Below are 26,270 nucleotides of genomic sequence, written 5' to 3'. Positions count from 1 at the left end.
AAACTAGACTAGTAGTTTGCACACTGGTGTTTTCTAAAACTAGGTTGTTTAGGCTGGAGAAAAGGAGATCCAGAGGTGATCTTACCACTCTCCACTCATACCTGACCTAGTACTAGTGGATGTGTCTCTTCTCTCAGGCAACCAGCAACAGGATGAGAGGACATAGTCTAAAGCTGCAGGAAATGTTTACATAGGATATTAGGAAGAATTTCTTCACAGAGGGGATGATTAGACATTGGAATGGGCTGCCCAAGGAGATGGACGTCACCATCCCTGGAGGTGTTTAAGGAAAGACCGTATGTGACATTGACCGCCATGGTCTAGTTGATGTGGTGGTGTTCGGTCAAAGGTTGGACTCAATGATCCCAGTGGTTTTTTCAAACCTTTACGATTCTGTGAAAATGCCTCCCGTGTCCAGGAAAGGCGGGACCGGTCGTTGCGATCCCGCCGACGGGCGCTGCCTTTTCCAACGGGAGAGGATTACCCAAAAAACGACCTTAACACTGGGCACGGGGCGAGTGCGGGTCAACCTCCATACACGCCCCGCCCCGCTCCTTGCCCGAGGGATCGATTGGTCGCGCCGCTGTTTCGAAGGCAGCCCGGGAAGAGGCGAGCGCCACAAAGGTTCCCCCGGCGCTCTGCGCGGGGAAGCGGCGCGAAAACCCGCCCCTGGCTCGGCCCCCTGGCGGCGCCCCGGCCCCGCTGCTCCGCAATCCCAGCGGTTGTGGTGCCGTGGGGCACCTCAAACGCTGGGAAAAGGTCACGGGATTTCCACTGAAGAGACGGCTGAGAGGGGGAACCTCATCAATGTGTATAAATATCTAAAGGGGAAGGTGCCCGGAGGATGGAGCCAGGTTCTTCTCGGTGGTACCAAGCAATAGGACAAGAGGCAGTGGGCAGCAACTGATGCACAGGATGTTCCACCTGGATATGAGGAAGAACTGCTTTACTGTTCAGGTGACCATGCACTGGAACAGGTTGTCCAGAGAGGTTTTGGAGTCTCCCTCACTTGAAGATATTCAAGAACCATCTGGATGTAATCCTGTGCCACGTGCTCTAGTAGGATAATCCTGCAGGGAGGTTGGACCAGATAACCCACTGTGGTCCCTTCCAACCTGACTGATTCTGTGGTTAAGTATACGATATATATATCATAACCTTCTGCAGTGCCAAAGGGTGGCATTGGAGAGTGCAGGCAGACTTGGTGTGGAAAAAGAGGAAACTCAGGCACCAGGGAGATGTTGCTGTGCTGCTGCGCTCACACTGCAGGTCTCAAAACGTTCCCGCATCACCTGAGGGCTTCGAGAAAGATTTATGCTAATTCACTCAAATATCAAGGGAAACGGCTCTGGTGGTTTTCCCAGGATGAGGATCCATCCCCGCAGCATGCTCACTGGGTGTGCTAACCCCTCCATTTCCCTAAATGCTGGGAATTTGGCTATATGATTTGCAGTAGCAAAAGGCTGTTCATGTTTTCTCGTGCACTTTTAATACCATTTTATTAATTTGCAGTCTTTAAAGCATGGTTGTTCAAACCATTCTGGCAAACTAAATCTTACAAACTGATGTTAACTAATTCACATAGAAGCTTGACCCAAAAATTTAAAATTGAGGTGTAGGTATCCCTATACTGGGCATGCCAGTGGGGCAAACAGGACAGTGGGGTCAGTTCCATGCTCTGGCTCCCAGTACTGTGTGGCCTCAAAAAAGCTATGACTCCATTTCCTTTTCTTAAATCAGGGTTAGAGGCAGCAGATTGTTTGGAAAATGGCTCATACCCCAAGCAGTAATATGTGAAGAAGATAGTAACAATGAAAAGCTGTTTGTATGGATCATAGAATCATAAATTGTTAAGGGTTGGAAGGAACCTTAAAGATCATCTCTTTCCAAACTCCCCCTGCCATGAGCAAGGACACCTTCCACCAGATCAGGTTGCTCAGTGCTCCATCCAAACTAGCCTTAAACACTTCCAGGGATCATAGAATCATAGAATCAGATGGGTTGGAAAGGACCTCTGAGATCATCAAGTCCAACCCTTAATCCACTACCACCACAGTTACTAGACTATGGCAGTAAGTGCCACATCCAGTCTCTTCTTAAACACCTCCAGGGACAGAGAATCTACCACATCCCTGGGCAGCCCATTCCAATGCCTGATAACCCTCTCTGTAAAGAATTTCTTCCCAACATCTAACCTAAACCTCCCCTGGCAGAGCTTGAGACCGTGCCTTCTTGTCTTACTGATAGCTGCCTGAGAAAAGAGACCAACCTCCACCTGGCTACAACCTCCTCTCAGGTAGTTGTAGAGTGTGATGAGGTCTCCCTGAGCCTCCTCTTCTCCAGGCTAAACAACCTCAGCTCCCTCAGCCTCTCCTCATAGGACTTGTGCTTGAGTCCTTTCACCAGCCTGGTTGCTCTTCTCTGGACCTGCTCCAGCACCTCAATATCCTTCCAGAACTGAGGGGACCAGAACTGGACACAGTACTCCAGGTGTGGCCTACTGGCCACACCGTTCTGATACAGGCCAGGATGCCATTGGCCTTCTTGGCCACCTGGGCACATTGCTGGCTCATGTTCAGCTTCCCAAACTCCAAGGTCCGTTTCTGCCTGGCTGCTCTCCAGCCACTCTGTCCCCAGCCTGTAGTGCTGGAGAGGGTTGTTGTGGCCAAAGTGCAGGACCCGGCACTTGGCCTTGTTAAACCTCATCCCACTGGAATCAGCCCAACTGTCCAGGTCCTTCTGCAGAGCCCTCCTGCCTTACAGGTGATCAACACTCCTCCCCCCAAATGGGGACAGGCAGAACTTCTCTGGGCAACCTGTTGCAGTGTCTCACCTCCCTACAGTAAAGAATTTCTTACTAATACCTAACCTAAATTTCCCCTCTTTCAGTTTTAACCCATTACTTATTGTAATCCTGTAGGCTCTATCCCGAGCATGGGGACAGATCCCACAGCCACCATGAGCATGGGGTCGGGCATCTGGTGTCCCTGAAAGCCAGCTCTGCACTGGCTGGAGGTTTTCCCTTGTTCGGACCATGGACAGGCAGGATGCGCTGTGGACACGGATGGCGAGTCTGAGATGGTTTCCCTGGCGTGACCCACGTGGGCCTGGGACAGAGGAACCGGGGAAGGGGCGGAGTCCTTCCCTCCTTATCCCGGCTGTCTCAGGCCCCAGCCCCCTCCCAGGCGGGAGTTTGCCGTCACGGGGCACAGTAGGCTCACAGAATCACAGACTTGTTAGGGTTGAATGGGACCTCTAGAGATCATCTTAGTCCAACTCCCCTGTCAAGGCAGGGTGACCAGAGCAGTTGACACAGGAACGGGTCCAGGTGGGCTTTGAATGTCTCCAGACAGGGAGACTCCACGACCTCCCTGGGCAGTGTGTTCCAGTGCTCCGCCACCCTCAACGTAAAGTTCTTCCTCGTGAGGTGGAACTTCTCGTGTTTGGTTTATGGCCATTGCTCCTCGCCCTGTCGCTGGGCACCACCGAAAAGAGCCTGGCACTCTTCCTCTTGGCAACCGCCTTTGGGATATTTATATGCATTAATGAGATCCCTCTCAGTCTCCTGGGGCGCCATTTCGGCAGCCCCGTTCCCTTCCCCAGGTCGGGCGGCAGCAGAGGGCGCTGGCCGGGGCGGCCGGCAGGAGGCCGGCAGCCGCAGCCTTATCAGCGCGCCGCAGGCCGGGCCGGGCCCGGGCGGCCGCGGGTGCCCGGCCGCCGGCCCATGGGCGGCGGCGGCGGCTCGGAGGCGCCTCCTCCTCCTCCTCCCGCCGCAGACCCGGGCTGCGGGGACCGGCGGCGGCAGCAGCAGCAGCATCTCCGGTGCCGCGCCGGCCGCATGGCGGGCTACGCGCCGCGCCTGCCCTGGCTGCTGCCGCTGCTGCGGCGGGCGGCACCGCCCCCCTGGGCTCGGGCGGCCACCGGGGCCGCCGCGCTCCGCGTCCCGTCGCGCCCGCCCGGCAGGTGCGGGGCCCTCCCGCCGCCGCTGCTGCCGCCGCCACTGGGCTCCCCGTCCTGCCGCCACCGCCTCCTGCCCGTCCCGGCACGCTCGCTGAGCACCGCGGCGGGCGCGGAGCCGCCGGCGAGGGTTCCGGGCCCCCGCCGCGCTTCGAGGCTCGGAGGCTGCTGGCCCTGGCGCACCCCGAGCGCTGGAGACTGACAGGTACCGGGGGCCGCCCCGGGGCTCGGTCCGAGCGGGAGGGGGCGGCGGGCGCCCCGCCCGGAGGGGCTGCCGGGGCCGGGGAGCGCGGCCGCCGCCGGGGCGAAGGGAAGGAAGGTCGTGTTTCCCTCGCGAACCGGCGCCGCCGGCAGCATCCGAGCGCAGCGTGGAACCTCCAAGCGAGCGTTCCGTACCTGTGAAAAGCTAAAGACATGCCTTCTCCCCGCCCTTCCTCCCCTTGCCACTTCTTAATCTGCTGGTTTTTGAAGGGAAGGTGAAAACTTTTGGAAGTTACAGAACTCGGTTCCATTTGTTTAATGACTCTGTTCGTGTTCAGCACTGGCTTCACAATCAGCCTGCAATAAATTCGGGCCAGAGACTCTCTGGTATGAAGTAAAAATGGGAATCCGAAGCTTTTTTTAAAAAAAATATAATTAAAATTCTGTTTCCCAATAATTTTTTTGCCCAAAACTTTTGTAAGGTGTTTTGAAAGCTATTTGTTTTTAGTGTCTATATGGTGAAGCCAAAGCACCGTGGTTGTATAAATTGCACCCTTAACACTGATACTATCAACAAAGAGTAGAAACAAACTTTTCTTAACATTGCTTCTCATGGGGTTGATAGCTGATAGTAAGGAAACAATATTAAATTATTATGCAGTTTGGTTTTTTTAAGCCATCTTTATTGGTGGACAGCATGTGCACTATCATGACTGTGTGAGGCCTGTAGTCCTTTGCAGAAACTTGGGTAGTTCCCATGGAATGGGTAAGTGGTGTTTGAGAGAAGAGAGGTGAGATAGACTTATATAAAGAGGTGGTTTGTGAGATGCAAAATACTTTGCACAAGATTTATTCACAGTGGATATTTACAGAGTTTCATTACATGTTGGTATTACACAGCCAAAATAATTTGGATCCAAATGAATTTTTATAAATTTTAGATTACCTGCTGATTTTGCAATGAAGTTCTGTGGTTTCTCATTTAGATTTAATCAAGTAAATAAATCAGTTATTTGAAGGGTGACTTTTAGGACCCAAGGCTCCTAACTGAAAATTTAATTTAGTTCCCTTTACTGGGCACTTGCTGTTGGCTTGTTTATCACAGGCAGTGTGTGGAATACTTGTTTGTAATTATATTTGAAATAGAGCAGAGTCCCTAATCTGTGCATCTGCTGATGGTTTTATCAAAGTAAATCAACTATCACAGTTCCTAAAAATCAGCTACATGCAGTTTTGTCTTTTGAGATAAGAAAATGGCATTAATTAAAGTTTAAACAAAACCAACACAACAACTTGGTGCTATCAAGTCATGCGGATGGAAAAAATATGCAAATGTGACAACTGCTTTTCAGTGTTCTGTTGGTCTTGGTTCTGGGAGAGGAGGGAATTTATGTAAAATTCTCATTTATTGATGCCCTACTTTAGAGAGAACTTTTGTTGTTAAGTTGTAATTAAGTGGGAGGATGGAAACGCAAACAAGGAAAATACTTTGGGTCATTATAGAGTGCAGGAATAACAAATATGGACAAAATGCATTGTAGGTGGTTGTAGGAAAATTGCATCTACCTGTTTTATTTAAAATATGCTGCATTTTTTTCCTGTGGTACCTTTGTACTGAGAAAGTAGTCCTTAAAAACTCAGTACCTCTGTTTTTCCTGCATTCAAAGAAAGAGGAAGGTTAATGATTTCCCTCTATGAAACAACGAACCAAGGATAAAACATTTAATTTCCTCTTCAAGTCCCCATAACCAGTAAGCAAATGCTGTGTGATCTCTTCAAAGGCTTACAGGTGCTGTTTTGTTCTACAGGAAGGTTGAGCTCTTCCAGATTTTTTGCAGTTTATAGAACCAGTGGTTGGTAACACAGGGGTGTAGCATTACCACCTTGGAGTGCTGTGTGCCTTTTCTGTAATTCTGCATGGCAGGACACAGTCTGCTCGTTTCAGTTGTGCATTGAAATTCACGGTCACAGAAGGTGAAGAAGTGGCAGTGAGGACAGTGAAAGACAGTGGAAGCAGAGGGAGATTTATGAGGAAGTTGAGCAAGACTGGTTTTACCCATCATGGTGCGCTGGGGAAATGGTGTCAGCTGATGAGGTGCTGGTACAAAGACAAAGGTGACCTGCTCCTGTTGTGACTGGCACCAGAGGAGATAGTTGCATCTTGCTCTGTGCAGGGCCCCTTCACCATCTCCTGGCTCAGGAAGAAGCGGTGTGCTCTGGCCTGGAGTTCCAGGGCGCTGGCACACAGCACCTCTTGCCATGCTCTCCTCGCAGAAGGAGCTTCTGACCCTCTGGAGGCTCTTAGGAATGAAAATGAAAATGAATGTATCAAATGTCATACTGTCCATAAAAAAAAAAAAAAAAAAAAAAGAGGAAAAAAACTATCAGTGTAATATGTTCCATATCCAACTACTTCTAGAGCAGGGTAGAGCTGCGAATATGTTTTAAATGGGACATGTGTTTTAAATTTTGTTGTTCCTAGTTAAAAATGGTAAAAAGAGGACTAAACACTATGGTGGGAAATTCACCCTGTCATTGACCACAGTTTGTGTAGTGGAATTAGGAGTTTGTAAATCCTGTAATACCTCCCAAGTTTATCAAAGGAGAGAAGTAATTGTAGGAATTCTTTGGCTGATCTGGTGCAATCAGGTAAACCTGCATCTTCAGTTAAATTCAGTTCCTGGGGGAGAAGACAGGGCCATTGTTGAAATTATTAAATCCTGCTGTGTGTGTGAGACCACAAAAATGCCTTTTCAAAATGATCCCCTTTATTTCCTCCTGCCTCCTTGTTTCTCCCTGTGAGAATCTGTCAGTTGCATTTTATCCAAACCACACTCAAAGGAAACAATAGCTGTATTGAATTTTAAGAAAGCATAAGAGACTCTAAAATTTTTAATCCCGTAGCAAAGTGTGCCCTTTCCCTGTATAAAAATTCTTGTGCACTGAGCAAGAAGGTTTATTTTGTACACAGGTATTCTCTAGAGATGTTCAAGAAATGGTATTTCATAAGTTTTATTTGTTACATTTTGGACAAATTTGTAATAGCTGCTTTCCTATGGATTAAAATTTGCCATTAAATCAGAAGAACACTACTTTATTCATGAATTGGATTCTTCTGTACTTTAAAATTATGCCAGGTGATGCATTTTCTTGTCCTTCATTGAGAAGTACTGGATCGTTGTAGATTCAAGGAATGTGTCCTTAAAACCAGTTCTTGGAAAAGTCAATCAAAAAAAAAGTTTTACCTAAGACTACATGATTTTTTTAGGTGTATTCCTTGTAATGTAGTTCAGAAACTATTTTAGTAATTCATTTGATTGGGGATGATTGGGGTAGTGAGCAACTCAAATGTTTTTGTACAGGATGCAGAGTGAAATGTAGAACACATCATCTGTGAGCCGTGCTACTGCTACTGCTAATGGTTTTTTGTACAAGCTGGCGTTTCTTAGATCAATACTTGAGTAGGAGTATCTTGGAAAACTTCGGTTATTTTAGGAAATTAAATTGGAGAGATAATATGTGTTTATTTTGTAGTAACGCTTAAATGGTTTCATTTTGAAACTGTTGCTCTTCCAAGCATTGTAGCATGAGTTTGAACATCAGGAGGCTACTCACACATTGTTAAGGGTATGGTTTACCCCCTTCCAACACCATTTAAAATTAATTAGAAGTCAGGCAAGTGGCATCTTTCTGAAAAACCTGGTCCATCCTTTACAGTGAGCCAAATGAATTCTGTAATGTGCGTAATGGCAAGGAAGCTAGTGGGAGCAGAAGGGAGGCTTACAGGCACTAGAATGCCCATCTCTTTGGGACTTCAGTTGAACTCTAGCCTTGTAAATCTTGCTATTTCTGTGCTGTCACCCAGTAGCTGGGAAATTCCTGGCCAAGATTTACCTGGCCAGTGTTTTTTGTTACAGTATTTATTTAGTGTAAAGCGGTTCTGCTTTTCTTAAAGTAACTCAACCATCACTTGATTTTTCTGAGGCCAATTCTTGTGGGTTTAAAATTCCTATTTATGTTTATGTGGGGGTAACTTACTAATTGTCTTCTCATGTGCAGTGTGCCAAAAAAAGTAGGCTAAATGGGGTTTTTTTGTTGTTGTTTCCCACCCTTGTTTTTCATTGTGTTTTGTCCATGTTCGGTATGAAACTCACAAAATGTCCAAGCAGCTTTGTAGCTTCATCACAGAAAGTTTGCTTTTCTGTGGCTATTTGTTAATAGTTTCTTATTTTAAACTGGTGGTGAACCATTAATAAAGCTACTTAGGTAAGACATTGCAGAAACAGTAGCTCCTGATCCATGTAATCAGTTAGGTGTTTAGAGATGAATTTATTTGGGGAATGTTTTTGCTGCATTATTTGTGTGAATTGTGAAGATAGAAGGAATAATAAGTAGATTGGTCTGACATAAAGGCTATCTTCTACACAAGATAAAAATGAACAAGCTAAATGCTTTAGTGTTAAGTGCACAGTAAAAAAAGCTATACAAATTCGTTGTGGATCAGGATTCACTAAAAGAAAATGGACTTCACTTAACCAATAAATACAAAATTTAGCAGTGCATCTTTCTCCCATAAAAGAAGAACTGAAGAGCCTGATCTTTGTGCATGTGCCTGATAATACGGTAGATTTTATTCATCACTCCAAATGCCCTTGTGGAAAGCCAGTCAGTGTTAAGCTAAAAGGTCCCCGTGTATTAAATAAAACTGCACAGATAACTGGTAAAGGACAGATATTCATGGTTCCTGGTAGCAGGACACTTCTCACAGATCCAAAGCTTGTTTCTGACCTGCCAGCACTGCTCTTTAAATAAAACTAGTACAATAATTAAAAGATTTCAGGAGGTAACATTCATAGCTTACTCAATAGTAAAAACTAGCTACTATGCCCTGTTGCTGGGTTACTGTGCACTGCCAAGTATCATTAACTCATTTTTCTGTCTTTCATCCCCAGTTGGCTTGAATGACCTTAATTCATCTGAGGTCAAATCTTTATGTATTTGTCTTTAAAACAGCCCATCCCCCAACAGGCTTGCAAGCAATTTTTTTGACTTTGTGAGAAGGATGCTCTGGTAAGAAGCAAAATTAGAAACGTTCACTCTCCTGGCGGTGTTATTGCATGTAGAAAATTGGTTTATGTCACTTAGTGCATATTCTGAAGAGAAGTTTCTGATAGCTCTGCCTAGTTATTGCTTCTAAACATCCTGGTTTATCAGTTAGTGACCAGTTCCTTGTCCTTGAACGAAGTTGCAGATCTGCTGTCAAGAAGCAAGTCCACGTTAGCCTTAACAGAGAGCGTGTTGATCTTAATAGTGGTAAAGTTATCAGGTTTTTGCTGCAATCTGGATTTCTGTGAAAGTAGACAAGCAAAGTGTTTGCCTAACATTTCTAAGAGGGCTGCTCAGCTGCTGCAGCCAGCTTGCCTTGTCGTTGCTTCTGTTGCCACTTCAATGTCCTGGTTTCATAAGTTCCACTGATCTGCCTCACGTTTTCTTTATTGCCATCTCATAGCCTACAAAAAGAAATTTACTCTAAAAAATAAAACTTCCAAAATACACTATTTTGTTTGATGCAATTTTCTGGGTAACAGAATAAGCTATGGGAAACTAATACTATAAAGTTTAGTCTGGCCTTTCTTTCTGCCAGTAACAAACTTCAGCGTCACTGAAGTGTCTCCATATCTCATGGCTGAACACCTTGTACTCCTCCCTTTAGCCAGTTATCACAATGACAGCTCTCCTTTGAATGAGGAGATAAAACATGTGTTTGCTCGTTCCTGTTTCTTGAATTAGGCAACATTTTAAAACAAACAAACAAAAGCAACCACTTGGCATCTATGCAATTTTCTAGTTGTTCTGCTAGTATAATCAATGCAGCAGTTTCAATTAGGGAATCTTATTTTGCATGTGATTTGTGATTAAATTAATACAGACAAGTGTATTGCTTAAGTTTTTCAGTAGTCTTCAGTTTGTTTTAGGTACTAGCATTTGCTTTTCATTCAGTTAAGGCTGTTGGAAGTAATTACAGTGAAACCCATACTAGTTTGAATGAAGAAGAGCTGAAGGCAAATCCGAGCCAGGAAGGCTGTACCACTACACAGAAGCATGTGGGGCTTTTAGCCACACAGTCCTCTTCCCTCTGTGAATATTTATATCTGCAGTTCGTATGTCCTGTTCCATCCATAACTGAGAAACTGTCTGGGTTAACGGAGACTGAGCTGCCATGCAGCACTGTGTTTATAATCAATGCTTTTGTTCATCTCCAGCTGCCTTGCAGAGCGACCAGCTTTTCCTGACAGGAAATGACCTGGCTTTTGTTGGATTTTTCCCTGCTGTTTCACAGCTTGAATACACCAGCCAGCCTGTTAATAAGGTCACTCGTGAAGTTTTAGCTAGCGAATAATATGCTTATGAGATGTGCCTATGGCATGGATCACATAAGTTTGCAGCAGGAAACTTTTCCCTTCCTACTGTGACTTCTTACACTTTCTATAGCTTCAAGTTAAAGATCCTAGACCGGTATCTTTCATCTGCTTGCTGGCCTGAGTGTGACACAAGGGAAATGTAGCTAATAAATCTTGAATAAGAACCACAGGCTGCAGGTCAGATGCAGTGGCAGGGATAAAGCTTGTTTGGGCAGTGTGTGGAGCTCTGGGGCACTGCAGTGAAAGTGCAGAGAAGTGTTTGCTTCAGGTGATGAAAGGTATGCATTTTTTGTACCCTAAATTCTTCCTAATAAATGCACAGCTGTATTTACACTAGAAGTAAAAACTGAAACAAAGCTTTCCACTTGTGGTGTGGAGGTGGTAAGAGGCATCAAACCATCTGTGTCAGATGTTAGAGATATTGCTTACACCAGTGTGCTGCTGAGAGGCTGGCTGCTGTCTTCATCATAGAAGGTGATACGAGAAGCTTAGTAGAATAGAACTAAAATTCAGGCAGCTTCAGGACTTTCAGCACAGTGTCTGAAATGCCTTCAAAGGCATTATCTGCTAGTAGTTTTGTAGAAATCCTATGAATGGTTGCTTTAAGTGTGGGGTTGGCTGTTGGAAAATTATGCTGTATAAATGTCATTGTTTGTTGTGGTTCAGTGGTTTTCATATCAAGTTTGTTCAGTTTTCAATTAAGATGTGGCTTTTTCCTAGCTCTCAGCCTTCCAAGCTGGGCTTGCCTTTTTAGAATTAAACTATGTTCTTGGCTCAATAAACTTCATTGCAGATTAAAGTTCAAAAGGGCAAGTCTTGGTGCAGTGTGATTTTCATTCTCTGTGATACACCTTCAAACAGTTACACAGGTTGTTCCATGGATGATGCTGCAACTAGAATTCAAGAGCTCTGCCCATCAGCAAATGTACTTCTAATGAAAGTTTATACTATTTTTCTTATAGACCAACAGTAGTAAAGAGTAAAACAAAATGAATGCTGTCAGTCAAGAGAAATTAAGTGGGTTTTTGTCATTTTTTTCCCTCAATAAAATTGCATGGTTTAGATGGTGCTCAGATCAGATCTTTACTTCAGTCCATTGTTATCTCAGAAATAGACAACTGGAAGCTTTCATACAGTAACAAGCACAAATAATAAATCCCAAACAGGATTTGAAGGCTTGTTTGTGAGAATTTGGCAACTGTTAATGCTCTTTAAGGATGACATCTATGAAAGGTTAACCTTGTTGGATGGTGATGTGGAAGGTTAGACAAAAGAAGCGATTCCAGGACTGTGATTGTACACAGAGGTTTTCAGAATCCTAAAATATACCTTGCCTAAATTAATTTATACAGTGACTTAAAACACCTCATTCAGAACTAGGCCTACAAGATTAGTGATTATTTCAACTGGCACTCACTAGCTTAATAGAAATTTGAAGAGAAGAATTATTTTATTTGTACTATTATATGATCTTGCAAGTTCAGAATAACTTTCCTTCTCCTTGTTGATTTGCAGCTGCTGTTGGCTTTCTGGCAGTTTCCAGTGTCATAACCATGTCAGCCCCTTTCTTCATGGGCAAAGTTATTGACATTATTTATACAAATCCCAGTGAGGATTTCACTGACAGCCTGACCAGCCTGTGTGCCTTGCTGAGTGGAATCTTTTTATGTGGTGGTGCTGCTAATGCTACACGTGTCTACCTCATGCAGACTGCAGGTAAAAACAGAAGCAAAAAGTGGTACTGAGAGTCATCATGTCTTTTGCAGAGTCATGATAGCTAATGATCTTAAATAAATACTTGGCACTGTCGGAGAGGTCCTGTTGGAATCAGTAATGTTTTTTTACCAGGTGAAAAGTAAACTAATAGTGGAAGGAAAAGTATGCTGGAATAATTTTTCATTTTTATTTACTGTTACGTGACATCTTAAGGATTAGTCTTTTCTGGTATATTAAAACCCTATCATGTGACTTGTTAATTTCTGTGTAATCCTGTGTTTTTTATATTGTTATTGTTTATATTGTTGTTTATGTTGTTTATATTGTCTGTGTAAATTCTTGTATGACATGCTTGACTGACTTCTGTTTCTGACAGGACAAAGAATTGTGAAACGTTTGAGAGCAACCATGTTCTCCTCTATTCTGAAGCAAGAAACAGCTTTCTTTGACAAGACCAGAACAGGAGAGCTGATAAACCGCTTATCTTCAGATACAGCCCTCTTGGGCCGTTCCGTGACCGAAAACCTTTCAGATGGGCTCAGAGCAGGAGCACAAGCATCTGTTGGGGTTGCTATGATGGTATGGTGGTCTGTTCCCTGCTTGACACTTCTTGTGGTTTCACATTTGTTTCAGTGCTGTTAGGTAACATATAAGTATGAGTCAGTCCTGGAACAGTTGTGTGTTCTTGGATATGGGTGTATTGAACTGGTTATCTAGAATAGATGCATAGATTATTGCAGTAGATGATATGCCGGCAGCCACTTGATGTTTACTCACAAGCAAAATTTGGAGGATGAAGGATTGAAATTAACCAATTTTTTTGAAATTAACCAACTACCCAAAGTCATCAAGCAAAGTGCAGTAGGCAAATAGCTTAACTGCATTCTTACTGAAGATACTAAAATCAGTGATGACATTCCCATGGTTGTAAGTAAAATAAGGTGTGAAGGGCCTGATGAAAAAGTCATTAAAGTTGGTTGATTCTAGTTAAAGCCTAGGTGAGCAAGGGAAGCACTGCATATCAAATCAGTGCTGAGGATTTTTACAAGTCTTAGACTTTCTGCCTTAGCCTGTCGGTAAAGAACATATTTATGAAGGAAGTGTGTTAATGAAGGCTTCAGTGAAGTGCATTAGTTAATATTCCTCAGTGGGCAGTTGGTTTATGTAAAAATCTGACTTCTCTTGATGTTCTTTTGTGGCATTAATATTTTTGTGCTTGTCTGAGAAAAGATGCATTGGTTGCAATTATCTTAAATGAAAGTCGAATAATTTCTGCTGTCTACCTGGATTTAAAAACATAGCAAAAAGTCTTCTTGTAAAAATAAGCTTCCAATATTTACATTATTAGAAACTGTTAAGACTTTCCACTATGAAACTTTAAAGCTTTAATATTTTGTCACTGACAAGAATTATGGCTTTCTGTATTTACAAGCAAAGAGAGTCTAAGGTTAAATGAAATAACTTTATATAAAGCATTCTGCTCCGAAATACTGCAATGATACAGTGCTAAGAGGTAGACTATAAAAGTTTGCCCAGAAAGAAGACATTATTATGAAATAATTATAAACCTGTCAATTATGTCAATTTTGAATTTTTCTGCAGACTTTTGTTTTCAATACAGAAAGCAAGATGAAATTAAAACACATTAGATCTAATTTCAGTAGATCTTATGAAGAGAAACTCTTTAGGAGCTTTGATGATGATTGTTACAAGTGATAAGGTTTGCAGCAGTAAATGAAATACATTGTTCCACCCATTCGTGGGTGCTAGGGAGTACTGCTGACTCCATCTGTTCCTCAGCTACCCAGAAATAGTGTATGATATTTCTCTACTCAAACTTTCTGTATTGCACAATCTATTTAAAAGTTGTGAAAGCACTTTATAAACTATATATTAGCTTATGTCCTTCAGCATATGCAAGAGATTTCCTGGTAGGCCTGTTTACTGGCAAGTTAAGGTACTTGACTAAGACCCCACAGTGAACCAGTGAAAAAGCTAGAAATTAAATCCAGACCACTTTGCTTATAATCCTTTGTTCTAACTGTGGGACACTTCCCAAATGCTGTGGAGGGATGGATGTTTGGCCTGGAAAAAATAAAACAAATGAAAGCATGGCAGCACTAAATTACAATCCTACTAGTTTTAGAAAACTCTAGCAAGGGAAGTTGCACTTCAGTACTCCAGTGATTATTTTTAATTTGAATGCTAACCCCTGACACATACCTTTTTCTTCTAGTTTTTTGTGTCTCCTAGCCTTGCTGCATTTGTTCTGAGTGTTGTGCCACCCTTGGCTGTCCTGGCTGTGATTTATGGAAGATACTTGCGAAAACTTACTAAAGTGACCCAAGACTCTCTTGCAGAAGCAACGCAGGTGATCTTGTAACAGATGCTTTCTAGTTAACTTCAAAGTTGCTCTAGTATATTTAGGTTAATATCTCTGAAGTTATGGATCTTTTGAAGATAATGGTACTGTTCATTGCCCTAAGCCATGCTGAGCCTGTAGTTTTGCACCTGAATAATATGAAAGATAAACATCAGTAATACTTAGTCATAGATCTTAAAAACAACCACCCTTCCATTGTCCATAACAATATAATGGGGAGGTATTAGGCCTTGGTAATTGGAAATGTAGGAAGGGATGAGGAGGGTAGGCTTTAGCTTTGTAAGACCATAAAAAATTGCTCTATTAAGCCTATCAAGTTCTGTGTAATTTGGTATCTGGGTTTGAGAAACGCTTTGGTTGGATTAGGGTTATGAGTTTGAAGCCATCAGAAGCATCCTAGGTGCGTTCTTGCTTTGCTAGCAGATCCTTCTCTGGAGTGCATCCCTGACATAAGACCTTATTATCATCTCTTTAATGTTTACAGGGCTTGACATTTCTTAAACTTTTCTGGGCATCTCAGCACATACCCAGATCTGGGAGGAAAGTGGAGGAATCTGTTGTTTCTGAAGAGGCTGCTGTAGAGGGCCCTTCATTGTGTTTGCTTACAACACTGAAATATTCCAAAGCACTGTCAGAGAACAGTGATCTTTTCCTCAAAGGCTGAGGGTGAGGATACATCATTAAAAAGCATAGACATATAATTAGGAAAGATCTAGTTAAAATAGCCACACTTGTCAGCTGTTATAAAAGTGGGATGTCCTTTGTAGGACTTCTGCAGTTTGACTGTGCAGAAGTCAAATTGTTTGTCTTCTGTTTGTCTTCCTCACACTGTGTTGAAAGGAAGGTCATGCCTTTGTAAAGCACGTGTGGGACGTCACATGAACGAGCAAGGAGCAATTCAAAGTTTGAGGTTGAATGAGGGATGGAAGAAGGAGAATTATTTTTTTTTTATATCATAGTTTTAAACACAAAAAGGGGCCTTGTTTTTTGTAGGACCATCGCAGTGGCACAGCGTAGTCTATTTGATTATAATAGAAGTATTTTAGAATTAATACTTTGCTGTTTAGACGTTAAAATAAAATACTGAGTTGAAATGAGACATTAGTAGTTGGGCTAAATTAATTCCCAGTGTTGCTTTGATCAAATGAGTGGAATTGTTTTAAGAAATAACTGCAGGCTGTTTTGAATGCTTTAATATAGAACAGAATGTTAATATTCTTTATTTTCCCCCTCCCCATGTGTTACCACAAATAATTATCAACAGTAATTTCACCCACAGGGAAATTTTTTAACCCTCCTTTTATATTTTTCTGCCTCTACTGGCATTTAACACAATCCTGAATTTCTTTTTAAACTGCCTGGGCATGCAGTTTACTTCTAATCGTAGAATTGTAAAAAAAAAGGGGACTGTGGTGTGGAGAAGAAGGCATGAGAAATTTTTCTCTGGTATCCAAAGATACAGAGATTAGTGTGGTGATATTGGTTTTAACTTTCACATGTTCTGTAATATGAACATTTCAAACTGTGTGTCTCTGTGTATTTGTTCTGTTCTTTGCTTTAATGTAGTTAGCTGAAGAGCGTATCGGAAACATAAGAACAGTTCGAGCTTTTGGGCAAGAAGTGGCTGAAATGGAGAAGTATACAAATAAAGTTGATTATGTGCTACAGCTGGCTAAAAAAGAGGCACTAGTTCGGGCAGGCTTCTTTGGAGCAGTAAGTATATTTTAATTAAAGTAAGCAAACCATGTTATTCCAAAGGTCAATGATTTTAAAATTCATGAGGATACTTCAAAATCTGCCAATAAATGATTGAAAATAATTCGAACCTACATAAGACTGGACTTAAATCAGTCTAAATTGCTGTGAAACTGCATCTCAAGATACAGTGGTATGATAAAGTCACTTTAAGTGTCTATCTATTTCTTCCCCACACACCTTAGTGGGAACTACTTGTCTGAGGCTATACCTGTTCAAGGAACTAAACCAGTGGAAACCTTCCCCCACTCATTTTACAGGTTTGGCTCCCTGATGAGATGAGCATCAATGCATAGGAAGCTCGGGAGTGTGCAGGTGTGGGAGGGAGGGTAGGGAGGGTTGGACTGCTTTTTTCCATAACTTAATTGCTTAATTGCATTCCAAAACTGCAACATAACTGCAGACTATCAACTCTTCTTCTTTAGTGATGGTTGAGAATAATGTCTGATGTTCCTTTCCATCTTGAGAAGGAAAAAAAAAAAAAAAAAAGGGTTTCTTGCTTTTTAAACACTTTTTGGATAGCACAGTGCCACTGGCTGGCTGGCTGACTGTTGGCTGGGTTTGCTTCAGAAATGTTGAATTTAACTCAGTCCTCCAAAAGCCTAGATACCTATAGTATGAGCGTTCTTTTTATTAGAAGGAAAATTCTGAAACAATGTTTTAGTGAATGAAATTTAAGATGTATGTGACAAAACATGCCTTTTTTTCTTCTTCCTTAGACTGGTCTTTCTGGAAATTTAATTGTCCTGTCAGTCTTATACAAAGGAGGATTACTAATGGGCAATGCCTACATGACAGTTGGTGAACTCTCATCTTTCCTAATGTATGCTTTCTGGGTTGGAATAAGCATTGGAGGTATGGAATGGGAAATTAGATTTTCTTCACTTCAAAGCATTACAGTCAGTATGGGGGCAGGAGGGAAGAAGCTCTTAAAATACCTAGCTTTCTTAAGAAGTCTCTTCCACATGATCTTCCCAGGAAATCATGCTTTGTTTTTTTCTGAAGAGTTAATGAAAATAATAATTTTTAACTTAATATAAACTTTCTGTTTTCAAACAAGAATACAGGAATTATTTTTTTCAATGTATGCATGTGGCAGATATATATTACTTTAATTTTGTTTAGGACCAAATTAAGATACCTGACATATTGCGTAAAGAAATAATACTTCTATTGTATTTTTTACAAAATATGTGGGTCTGTATTAAACATACTTTATTTAGATAGGCATGTAAAATTTAGCTGTAATTCAGTATACAGTGTCCTGAACTGGGAGAGTAAACAAACTGCCAGCAGAACACTGCACTCTGATGCTAATCTTCTGGTTTTCCTTACTGACTGACTCCTCCTTGAAGCTCACACTCTGTAATCTACTGGCCCAGAAACAAGCTGTTCATCTTTTTGACAAAGCTGTCTTCATGACTGCATACAGGCAAAAATGAAGATAAAGTGCTTTGAAGTTTGGCAACTTATTGGAATGTTCTTCTTTAAAATGAGCCTGTTACTTCTGATAGACAGGGAGGGCAATGGAACTTGCCTGTATTCTTCTTTTCTCAGACTAAGCCTGATATCATAGATGCACCTGATGGCAAAATTTACAAAACCTGCTTCCTTGTATAAAAAAATTCCAGTGGCATCCATTCCAACTAGACAAACCCTTTCTTCTCTGCTTAGGTCATCCAAGCTTGGTAAACGGAGAGATACCCAGCACTTTAAAAACATGGAAGAAATTAATGTTATATAAATGAAGGTTAGAAGCACTGCTAAAAATGTCATGGAATTAACTTTTATTTCCTGTAAAAACATCTTTTTAAATTCTACTGAAGATTATGGAGAATGTAGTTCTGCACAGAGCTCATTCTCATGGGGACTCTGAAGCACAGGTGCCTTACTACAAGAGGCCTGCCTTTCTTGATGCCTACAAGGCATATAAATCTTCCAAGTGCTAACGCCTTACTCCATTTTCAGTTCTACATCAGTTTTCTGTGTTTGTTTCAGCTGGAAAGCCCTTCAGCCAAGCTCCCTCCAAGATGATTCACACAGCTGCTAAGAGCTGGGACCCACTACTATATGCAGGCCTTGTCCTTAGCTTTTGCTTTCTCCAGTAATGTTTGAAGCATACTGACATGGCAGGCATATTTTTTTCCATTGTCCATACTCCACATAGCTTCTCAGGTGTCAGTTCAGCCTTCGGTTTCATGCCCTCTCTCCACTGTGGCTGACTCAGCCAGGCTCCCCTGTAGTAGCATAAACCTGTCTGACAAAGAAGGGCATTCAGAATGCTCCATTCTGCTGAATGATTTGGAACATATGGCTGGTTGGATGCAAAGCTATTTCCTAAAGCTGAATGCTCTTCATCCTGACAGATGGCTGAAAAAGAGCATACACATGCTGAAGTGTATTAACAATTTCTTCAGAATTATTTGTTTTACACATATAAATAAGAATGTCGAATAAGGGTTATTGGTAGCTCTCAAATGAGGCTAGATTTAAATCAACATGTTCGACAGTGTGTTGGAATAAAAGATCCCCTATGCGTCTGACCCATCAATGCTGTTGCTGAAAAGTATAATGATAATTTTATCTCTCCTATGTCTTCCATTCCATATGGATGCATAATACTGTTCTGTTTTTTGTTTAGGTCTAAGTTCCTTTTATTCTGAGCTAATGAAAGGACTAGGTGCTGGTGGACGTCTTTGGGAACTTATTGAAAGGAAGCCCCAGCTTCCATTTGATGGTGGGTTCTTGGCTTGTTACTGTTCATAGGTTGATTTTCCTCTTATGGGTCAGCAGTACTTCATAAGCGTGTGCACAATACTTAAAAGTTAGTACTGACGTACATTCTTTTGAAAGAAACTAGATACAATGGTAACTCTTCTGACTTTTCCTAAGTATGAAACAGATGATGAAAGATTCCTTTAATCAGAAATTTTAGAAGCAAAAAATTTAGCTTAATTACTTTTGACTTAATTAATTTTTCTTTAATTATTTCAGAATATGATTTTATATGTATTACTTTGAAAGTTATGTGACTGGGGACATGCTCATTTCTAGCTTTTTGGAATATTTTTTGATGTCATCACCACTTCCTCTTGGATCAGCTTTAGAGTGAAAAGACTGGAATGAAGCAAAAGGAGAGGAGGGAGGAGCTCTCAGATGGCAGTGTCTCATATTTCCACTCAAAGGCTTACTGTGTTTAATGGCTAAGAAATTACCAGTCTGAAAAGAGAAGCTTTCAAAACCAGGTGGTTTTCATTAAGAGTATTTAAAGCATAAATGTTTCATACTGATCTGGTGAAAACAGGTCCTTGATAAGACATGTTGATTTGAAACCTAAATGGCAAACACAGACAGTTTGAGGCCTTTCAGCAACACCTGCCAAACTGAATTTTCAAGTTCTTCTGCCATAGTAATGAAGGCATGACTGGGGAATAAAAGGAAGGAAAGGAGGAAGGCTGATATGGGAATCCTGCTTCTTGGGAGAGTGTGGGTGTGCAGCTACAGCAGCTGTTGCTTTTGGAATGTTGTGCACCTCTTTCCTCACAGTAGTGCTACCCACATCTCTCCCTTACTTTGAGGGGCAAGGTTTTGTTTTCACGGAACACTGGCTGTTGCTGGTGACAACAAATATCTCAGCAACAAATTATAATGTCTCTTTTTCCTGCATCTAGAATCCAAACAAGAAGTAAGTATATAGCTTTTAGATATCTCTACAGTAATATGTAGAGAGGAAGGACTTGTGGTAGCAGACTTCCTGTATTGCAGTAGATTTCGGTGTTTCAGGTCACGGAATAGACTGTGCAATAACTGGAAATGAGAGTTAAGATAAGCAACTACTTGTTACTGTGTTAATAATAAGGATTATGCTGCTAGCACAGGATTTAGCAAATACATTTCTTTCCCCATAAGGAGGTTTACTGATCATTGTGTAAACCATAAAGTTACAGTGTGTATGTCCATAGGTTAAAGTCAAGGAAGGAATCGGGAACTGTATGCTCTTGCCCTTGCCATTTCGATGATACTACCATCAAACTGAAAGTTTGGAGAAGAAATGGGAATCTGGGGGGAAAAAAAAGGCAAAATAAAGTATCTGCTCTAGAAACAGCAGGTCTAGTGAAATCTTGATTGCTGCTTGATTGGTGCTGATGGGTATCTGTGTTCCTATCCACAGTTACTGTTTAACCAAACGTGGGCGTGTGCTACCATGTGCCCTGCCTAGTTGGGGGTTACTTGTGTGCTGCATCTGAAAAGAATTAAGGGGTTTGAGTCTCTAGCACGAGCAAACACGATTCAGGTGTTGTTGATCCAGTGCTGCCAGTTTTCACAAAACTGGTAGGAACTTCGTCAGTGTGACTCAGTCCTTTGGGAATGCAGCACCACTGTTCAATAAGTTTGCTCTGTATGGATATGTATCACTGGGATTTAACAGAGCTTGAAGAAACTGTGTCTTTGTCTTACCTATTTATAAGCTTCTTTTAGTAATTATATTCTTTGAAGATAATTGTTTCAATCAAATGGTGTGCTCCAGAAAGAAGCTGGTTTTATTTCACTTTGGCAGTCTTGTTTATTCATGGTGGTTTGTTACAGTATTTCACAAACTGAAATTTTCATTTCAGTGAACTGTAGCCTAAGAGTCAGGCCTCAGGCATTCAAAGGCACTGTTGTCCTGAATTTATTAAATGTACGTTCCACTTAAGAGATAAAATAAAATTTCAAAAATGCCATTAGTGCAACAAACCTAGCAGAACTTTATTCCAGTGGCAGCCTCTGCTTAAAAGCTACCCAGTTAACAGGTAGTGGAGAAGGAACTGCTCTTGTTCAAAGAGAAGAGTGTTTCAGGTGAGTTTTGTGGCTTGGTGAAAGGGCAATAAGTGATTCGCAATGTTTATCTTTTTGTGTTCTATGGTAACAGGACTTTGGCCTTCACCAATGCCATTTTATTTAATTGCTCCTAATTGATAAAGCTTAAATTGTTTATAATATGTTTAAAATTCAGATAATTCTAGGAGACGTTATCATTGCTAGTTGTTAGGTATTGCAGGATGCAAATTCTCCCTCTTGCTGTAGGTAGTCTACAGCTTCAGTGCTGGTGAGCAACCTGAAGTTGCATTCAGGTACGAATGGTGTACCACACTGATTCACTCACGGCTGAAATATAACCCCTGTAGTCCTAAACTGTGGCTTGCACCTACTCATAGATTGAATGAGGAGACAGAACTTGCTTTACAGATGCTTAATAGAAATATCTAGGAGGGCTGAGCTAATTGTTTTTCTGTTCACGTTTCTCTATTTTATTCTTTGTCATATAGAGGGAATCACATTAGGCAAAGATACATTCAGAGGTGCTTTGGAATTCAAAGATGTTGAGTTTGCATATCCAACACGTCCAGAAACATCCATTTTCAAAGATTTTAGCCTTTCCATTCCAGCTGGCTCTGTTATGGCTCTGGTTGGCCCAAGTGGTACAGGGAAATCAACTATTGTATCCCTTCTGCTACGGCTGTATGATCCTATCTCAGGTACGTTTTGTGTGTTGCTCTCATTTGTGACAATTAATGCCTTGCATGTCAAATACACCTTGAACAGTCGGGGTTCCTGGGCCTGAGGACACCCCTGGGGTGTATTGTGTCCCTGTGGTGGTGCCTACATAGCTGTGCATTTCTGATCCACCAGTACAGCGTGTGATTCCTCATAGGTCATCATTCTAAACTGTTCTTTGACTATTTTCAAAATGAGTCAAACACACCTGACTTTACTGTTTCTTAATTTAAGGTACTATCACTGTTGATGGTTTTGATATCCGTCAGTTAAATCCACTGTGGTTCAGGAAAAAGATTGGAACAGTAAGTCAGGTAAGGAAGAAATAAAAAATTCCAAATGGATGGAATAATTTTGTGTGATCAGCTAGCTTTTCCTCGCTTTTTCTAAAACTATATAATATTCCTTCCTAGTGAATTCCTTCCATCTCACCATAACTGCTGTTGCACATGTTTCGTTCCAAAAATAGTATTTAGAGCTAATCCCATTATTCTGTAATCTGTTTTTACATAGTCATAGAGATTCAAAATGTTAGCTCAGGAGCAAAGCACACGTGGAGACTGGAAAGTATGTTGCTGTAAATTGTATGGGTATGACCATCGTGATGTTTGCTAAAATTTGTTGAAGAAAGTAACACAAAGCTTAACACTTAATTGCCATTCATATGAACAGAAGTCACACAACCATATTTCACCCAAGCATTTCAAAAACTGACCTTCTATGTTTTGTGTTATTTCCAAGAAAACACAATTCCATTAGGAAAGCATGAAAATGCAGCACGGTTGGCACGTAGTCTTACAATGCCACCTCCCAAACAACCTCCAAACCCTGGAAGTACAGAGAGATGTTCAATAGTGTCTTAAAATAAACTATTTGAACAATTGAAATGTTCATTCCCTTGTATCCCCAGATGATTCACAGTGCAATTAACTGTTAGACTGATGTTCTATTTAAAAGCAAATGGGTATCTGGATATTTACTGCATTTCAAAACAACTTCTTTATGTAATAATGCTACCAAAAGCTTTTGTGCAAATACTATTTTCCCGTTCGCACATTAGCACATTTCTTTCTGAATTAATATATTCCATTTGAACAAGTAGGAGATTCATACCAGTATTCATACTATGTCTGTCTCCCTTCAGACTTACCTTGTTTCAGACATTTTCCCATTGTACATGACTTGTCCTATCTCACAGTTCTTTGCTGCAAGCTTCAATATGAATTAAATGCACAAAATGCCATAAAATCTGCATAGAAATTAAGAGAAGAATCATCATTGGTGCAAATCATAGAACAGTTTGTGTTGGAATGGACCTTTAAATGTCACTTAATCCAAGCCCCCTACATTGAGCAGGGGCATCTTCAACTGGATCAACAGGTTGCTCATAGCCCTATCCAGCCTGACCTTGAATGTTTCCAGGGATGGGGCACTGACCACCTCTCTGGGCAACCTGTTCCAGTGTTTTACCATCCCCACTGTGGAAAAATATATTCCTTATATCTAATCGAAACCAATCCTCCTTTAGCTTAAAACCATCACCCCTTGTCCTATCACAACAGGCCCTCCTAAAAAGTCTGTCCCGATCTTTGCCATAGCCCACTCCTTTAAGTACTGAAACGCCACAATCTGGTCTCCCTGGAGCCTTCTCTTCTCCAGACTGAACAACCCCACCTCTCTCAGCCTTTCCTCACAGAAGAGGTGCTCCATCCCATGATGATTATATGTAGCACAGTACAAAAGGAAGGTTTTCTGATGTTTGAATGTCTGACTCTTTCTAAACTCTTCCTAAAATATTAGGAATTGAGAGTTGTTTTGTCAGTTAAAAAAGCAACTTAATTTTTAATTGGTTTTCACTGCTCATGTTGGTGTTATGAAAGGCCTTTTTTTATTTGTTTTTAATTCAATTAACTCTAGCTTACATATTCTTTGTATGAATATTGTGAGTTCTTGTAAATGGGATTTATGTTATTTGAGATACAGACAATGCAGATCTACCATATTAGTTATGTGTTTGAATTTTTCAGGAACCAATTCTCTTCTCCTGTTCTATTGCTGAAAATATTGCCTATGGTGCAGAGGATCCTTCCACTGTGACTGCAGAGGAGATTCAGAGAGTTGCTGAAATAGCTAATGCTGCTAGTTTTATCAGAGGTTTTCCAAAAGGGTTTGACACTGTAGTTGGAGAAAAAGGCATTTTGCTTTCAGGTATGTCTTTATATTGCTTATTTTAAAAATCTTGATGCTGTAACATGAAGTAAAAATTCTATTATTTTTTGTTACCACTTTTTTCTCTAAGTCATAGCCTGCCATAAGTGTTAAAAGAATCCCCCCTTCATTTCCATTTCCTCCCCTAAAGTACATGGGTCTAATTCTGCTCAGCCCAGGCATTCAGTTAAAATTACTTATGTATGTTTTCCTATTTCAATGTATGGATCTTTTCCCCTAGGTGGACAGAAGCAACGAATTGCAATTGCTCGAGCTCTCCTCAAGGTAAGCCAGCACCCAAACAGCTATTTAACTACTTTCTGGGCAGTGGCAGGAAGCATTAAAAAGGAGGAGGCCTTTCAATGGGAGACGTAGAAAAATTTTCTAGAAAATATTCATATCTTGATTAATTATTATAACCAATTTTCCTTTCTTCTTCAGAATCCTAAAATACTTCTGTTAGATGAAGCAACAAGGTAAGAAAGAAAAGAAATAGAAACTTAGAAATTATGTACCTGTAAAAGTCAGATTTGGGATCTCTTCTTTCTTCCTCTGCATGCCCTTGCACAAACTCTCTAGCCCCCTTATTGTTCTCTACCCAAAAAAAAAGAATGTGCCTTCTAGAATGTGTGACTTGATTAGGAGACCTATGATGAAAGCTGTTTATGCAAAGTGTAAGGGATAGCTAAAATAAGTAATAAAAAAAAAAAAAAAGGTAATAAAATAAGCCTAATGCATACAAAACTAACCTGTCTTAAAATAACAAATATCCTCCTCTTGTCGTGTCCCCACCCCATTTCTTACTAGTGCTTTGGATGCTGAAAATGAATATCTAGTGCAAGAAGCTCTGGACCGCCTGATGGAAGGGAGGACAGTCCTAATTATTGCTCATCGTCTGTCTACTATTCAAAATGCTGATTTTGTTGCGGTCCTTGGCCAGGGGAAAATTCTTGAATGTGGAAAACATGAGGAACTACTTGCAAATCCAAATGGACTTTTCAGGAAACTAATGCAGAAACAAGCTTTTCTTCAGAACAGTGATACTTTTGCGTTGGATTTACAATCCAGAGAAAAGAATATATTAAAAGAAAATGTATGAGAAGATGTATGAATAATGGAATCTTACAAACTACAAAGACTATAAGTTATGTTTCAGTTATGTAAAGTAAATGTTATATTTTTCCAAAATGTACAAAATATTCTTTTGAAACTTAAATGTGTTTAAACTTTTTATTGAAGGCTTTTTAATAATTATTGCAACTTTTAAAAGTATCTATCACATTGAGATAATTTCAGTGTATTTCAGTGATATTTCTGCCTTGTGTTACACTGAGAACATTTAGAATCTTATTTGCTGCAATGCACTTTGTGATTATGTGCTCCATTCTCAAATAAGATCAGTATTTTAAATGTAATTAAATGACAATACTATAATTTTCATATCATTGTCTCTCTCTTTTCAAGGAACTTTTGCATTTTGTTCCTGTCAGTAGTCTTAAAATGCTGGAATTCAAAAATGCATGACACTAATGGACTCTGAAAGTTCTGTCTGACTTCCACTGCACTGTCCTTCCAGTTACCATTTGTTCTGAAATGTGCTTATGTGTTCTGAACTTGATTATTATCCCCCTCTACAGTTACTGTAGAGAATTACATACAAAAACACATTTTAGAGAGTATGAAAGCATGAATTGGAGGAAAATTCTTTAAAAACCCAAACCAAACAAAAAAAAAGGCAACCAAACAAAAAACTTGACTTTACATAAAGATAAAGGAAGTGTATTAGTATATGAAGTCAGCATAGATAAAACTAAAATTGGTATGCGTGTTCTTCCCCTTTTTATTTTCCCATTTCATTAGTTTTACTTCCTTTCTAAGAAGACCTCCAAAAGAACACACCCTTAAAAATGTATGGTTTTGTCCTTTTTCAAGGCATATGTCAGTTTTGTATAGTTAATTCAAATTTCAGTCATAGAAATCATGAGTTTTGCTTAACTACTTTCTAGTAAACTACCTTCTCAAGGACAACTGGTAAAATAGGAGGATTACATTAATTTAAATAACTGCAGGAGGATACATTTGGCACTGAA

At 40.8% G+C, this 26,270-nt stretch overlaps 1 protein-coding gene across 1 annotated transcript; it reads left to right on the top strand.

Moving 5' to 3' along the window:
• The first annotated feature begins 3,724 nt into the window (after positions 1–3,724).
• Positions 3,725–25,620, top strand: ABCB10 (ATP binding cassette subfamily B member 10). Its single transcript, XM_050314300.1, is given in 14 exon segments — positions 3,725–4,081; positions 4,084–4,162; positions 12,096–12,296; positions 12,673–12,875; positions 14,533–14,667; positions 16,246–16,392; positions 17,154–17,289; positions 19,076–19,171; positions 21,744–21,953; positions 22,207–22,286; positions 24,000–24,180; positions 24,422–24,465; positions 24,622–24,656; positions 24,988–25,620. Coding segments are annotated over 14 exon segments (2,196 nt in total). The 3' UTR covers positions 25,280–25,620.
• The last annotated feature ends 650 nt before the right edge of the window (positions 25,621–26,270 follow it).

The sequence above is a fragment of the Myiozetetes cayanensis genome, unplaced genomic scaffold (genome assembly GCF_022539395.1).
Source record: "Myiozetetes cayanensis isolate MyiCay16 unplaced genomic scaffold, myiCay2020 scf2-11, whole genome shotgun sequence".
Classification (NCBI taxonomy): Eukaryota; Metazoa; Chordata; class Aves; order Passeriformes; family Tyrannidae; genus Myiozetetes; species Myiozetetes cayanensis.
This window is presented reverse-complemented; position numbering and strand designations above follow the sequence as displayed.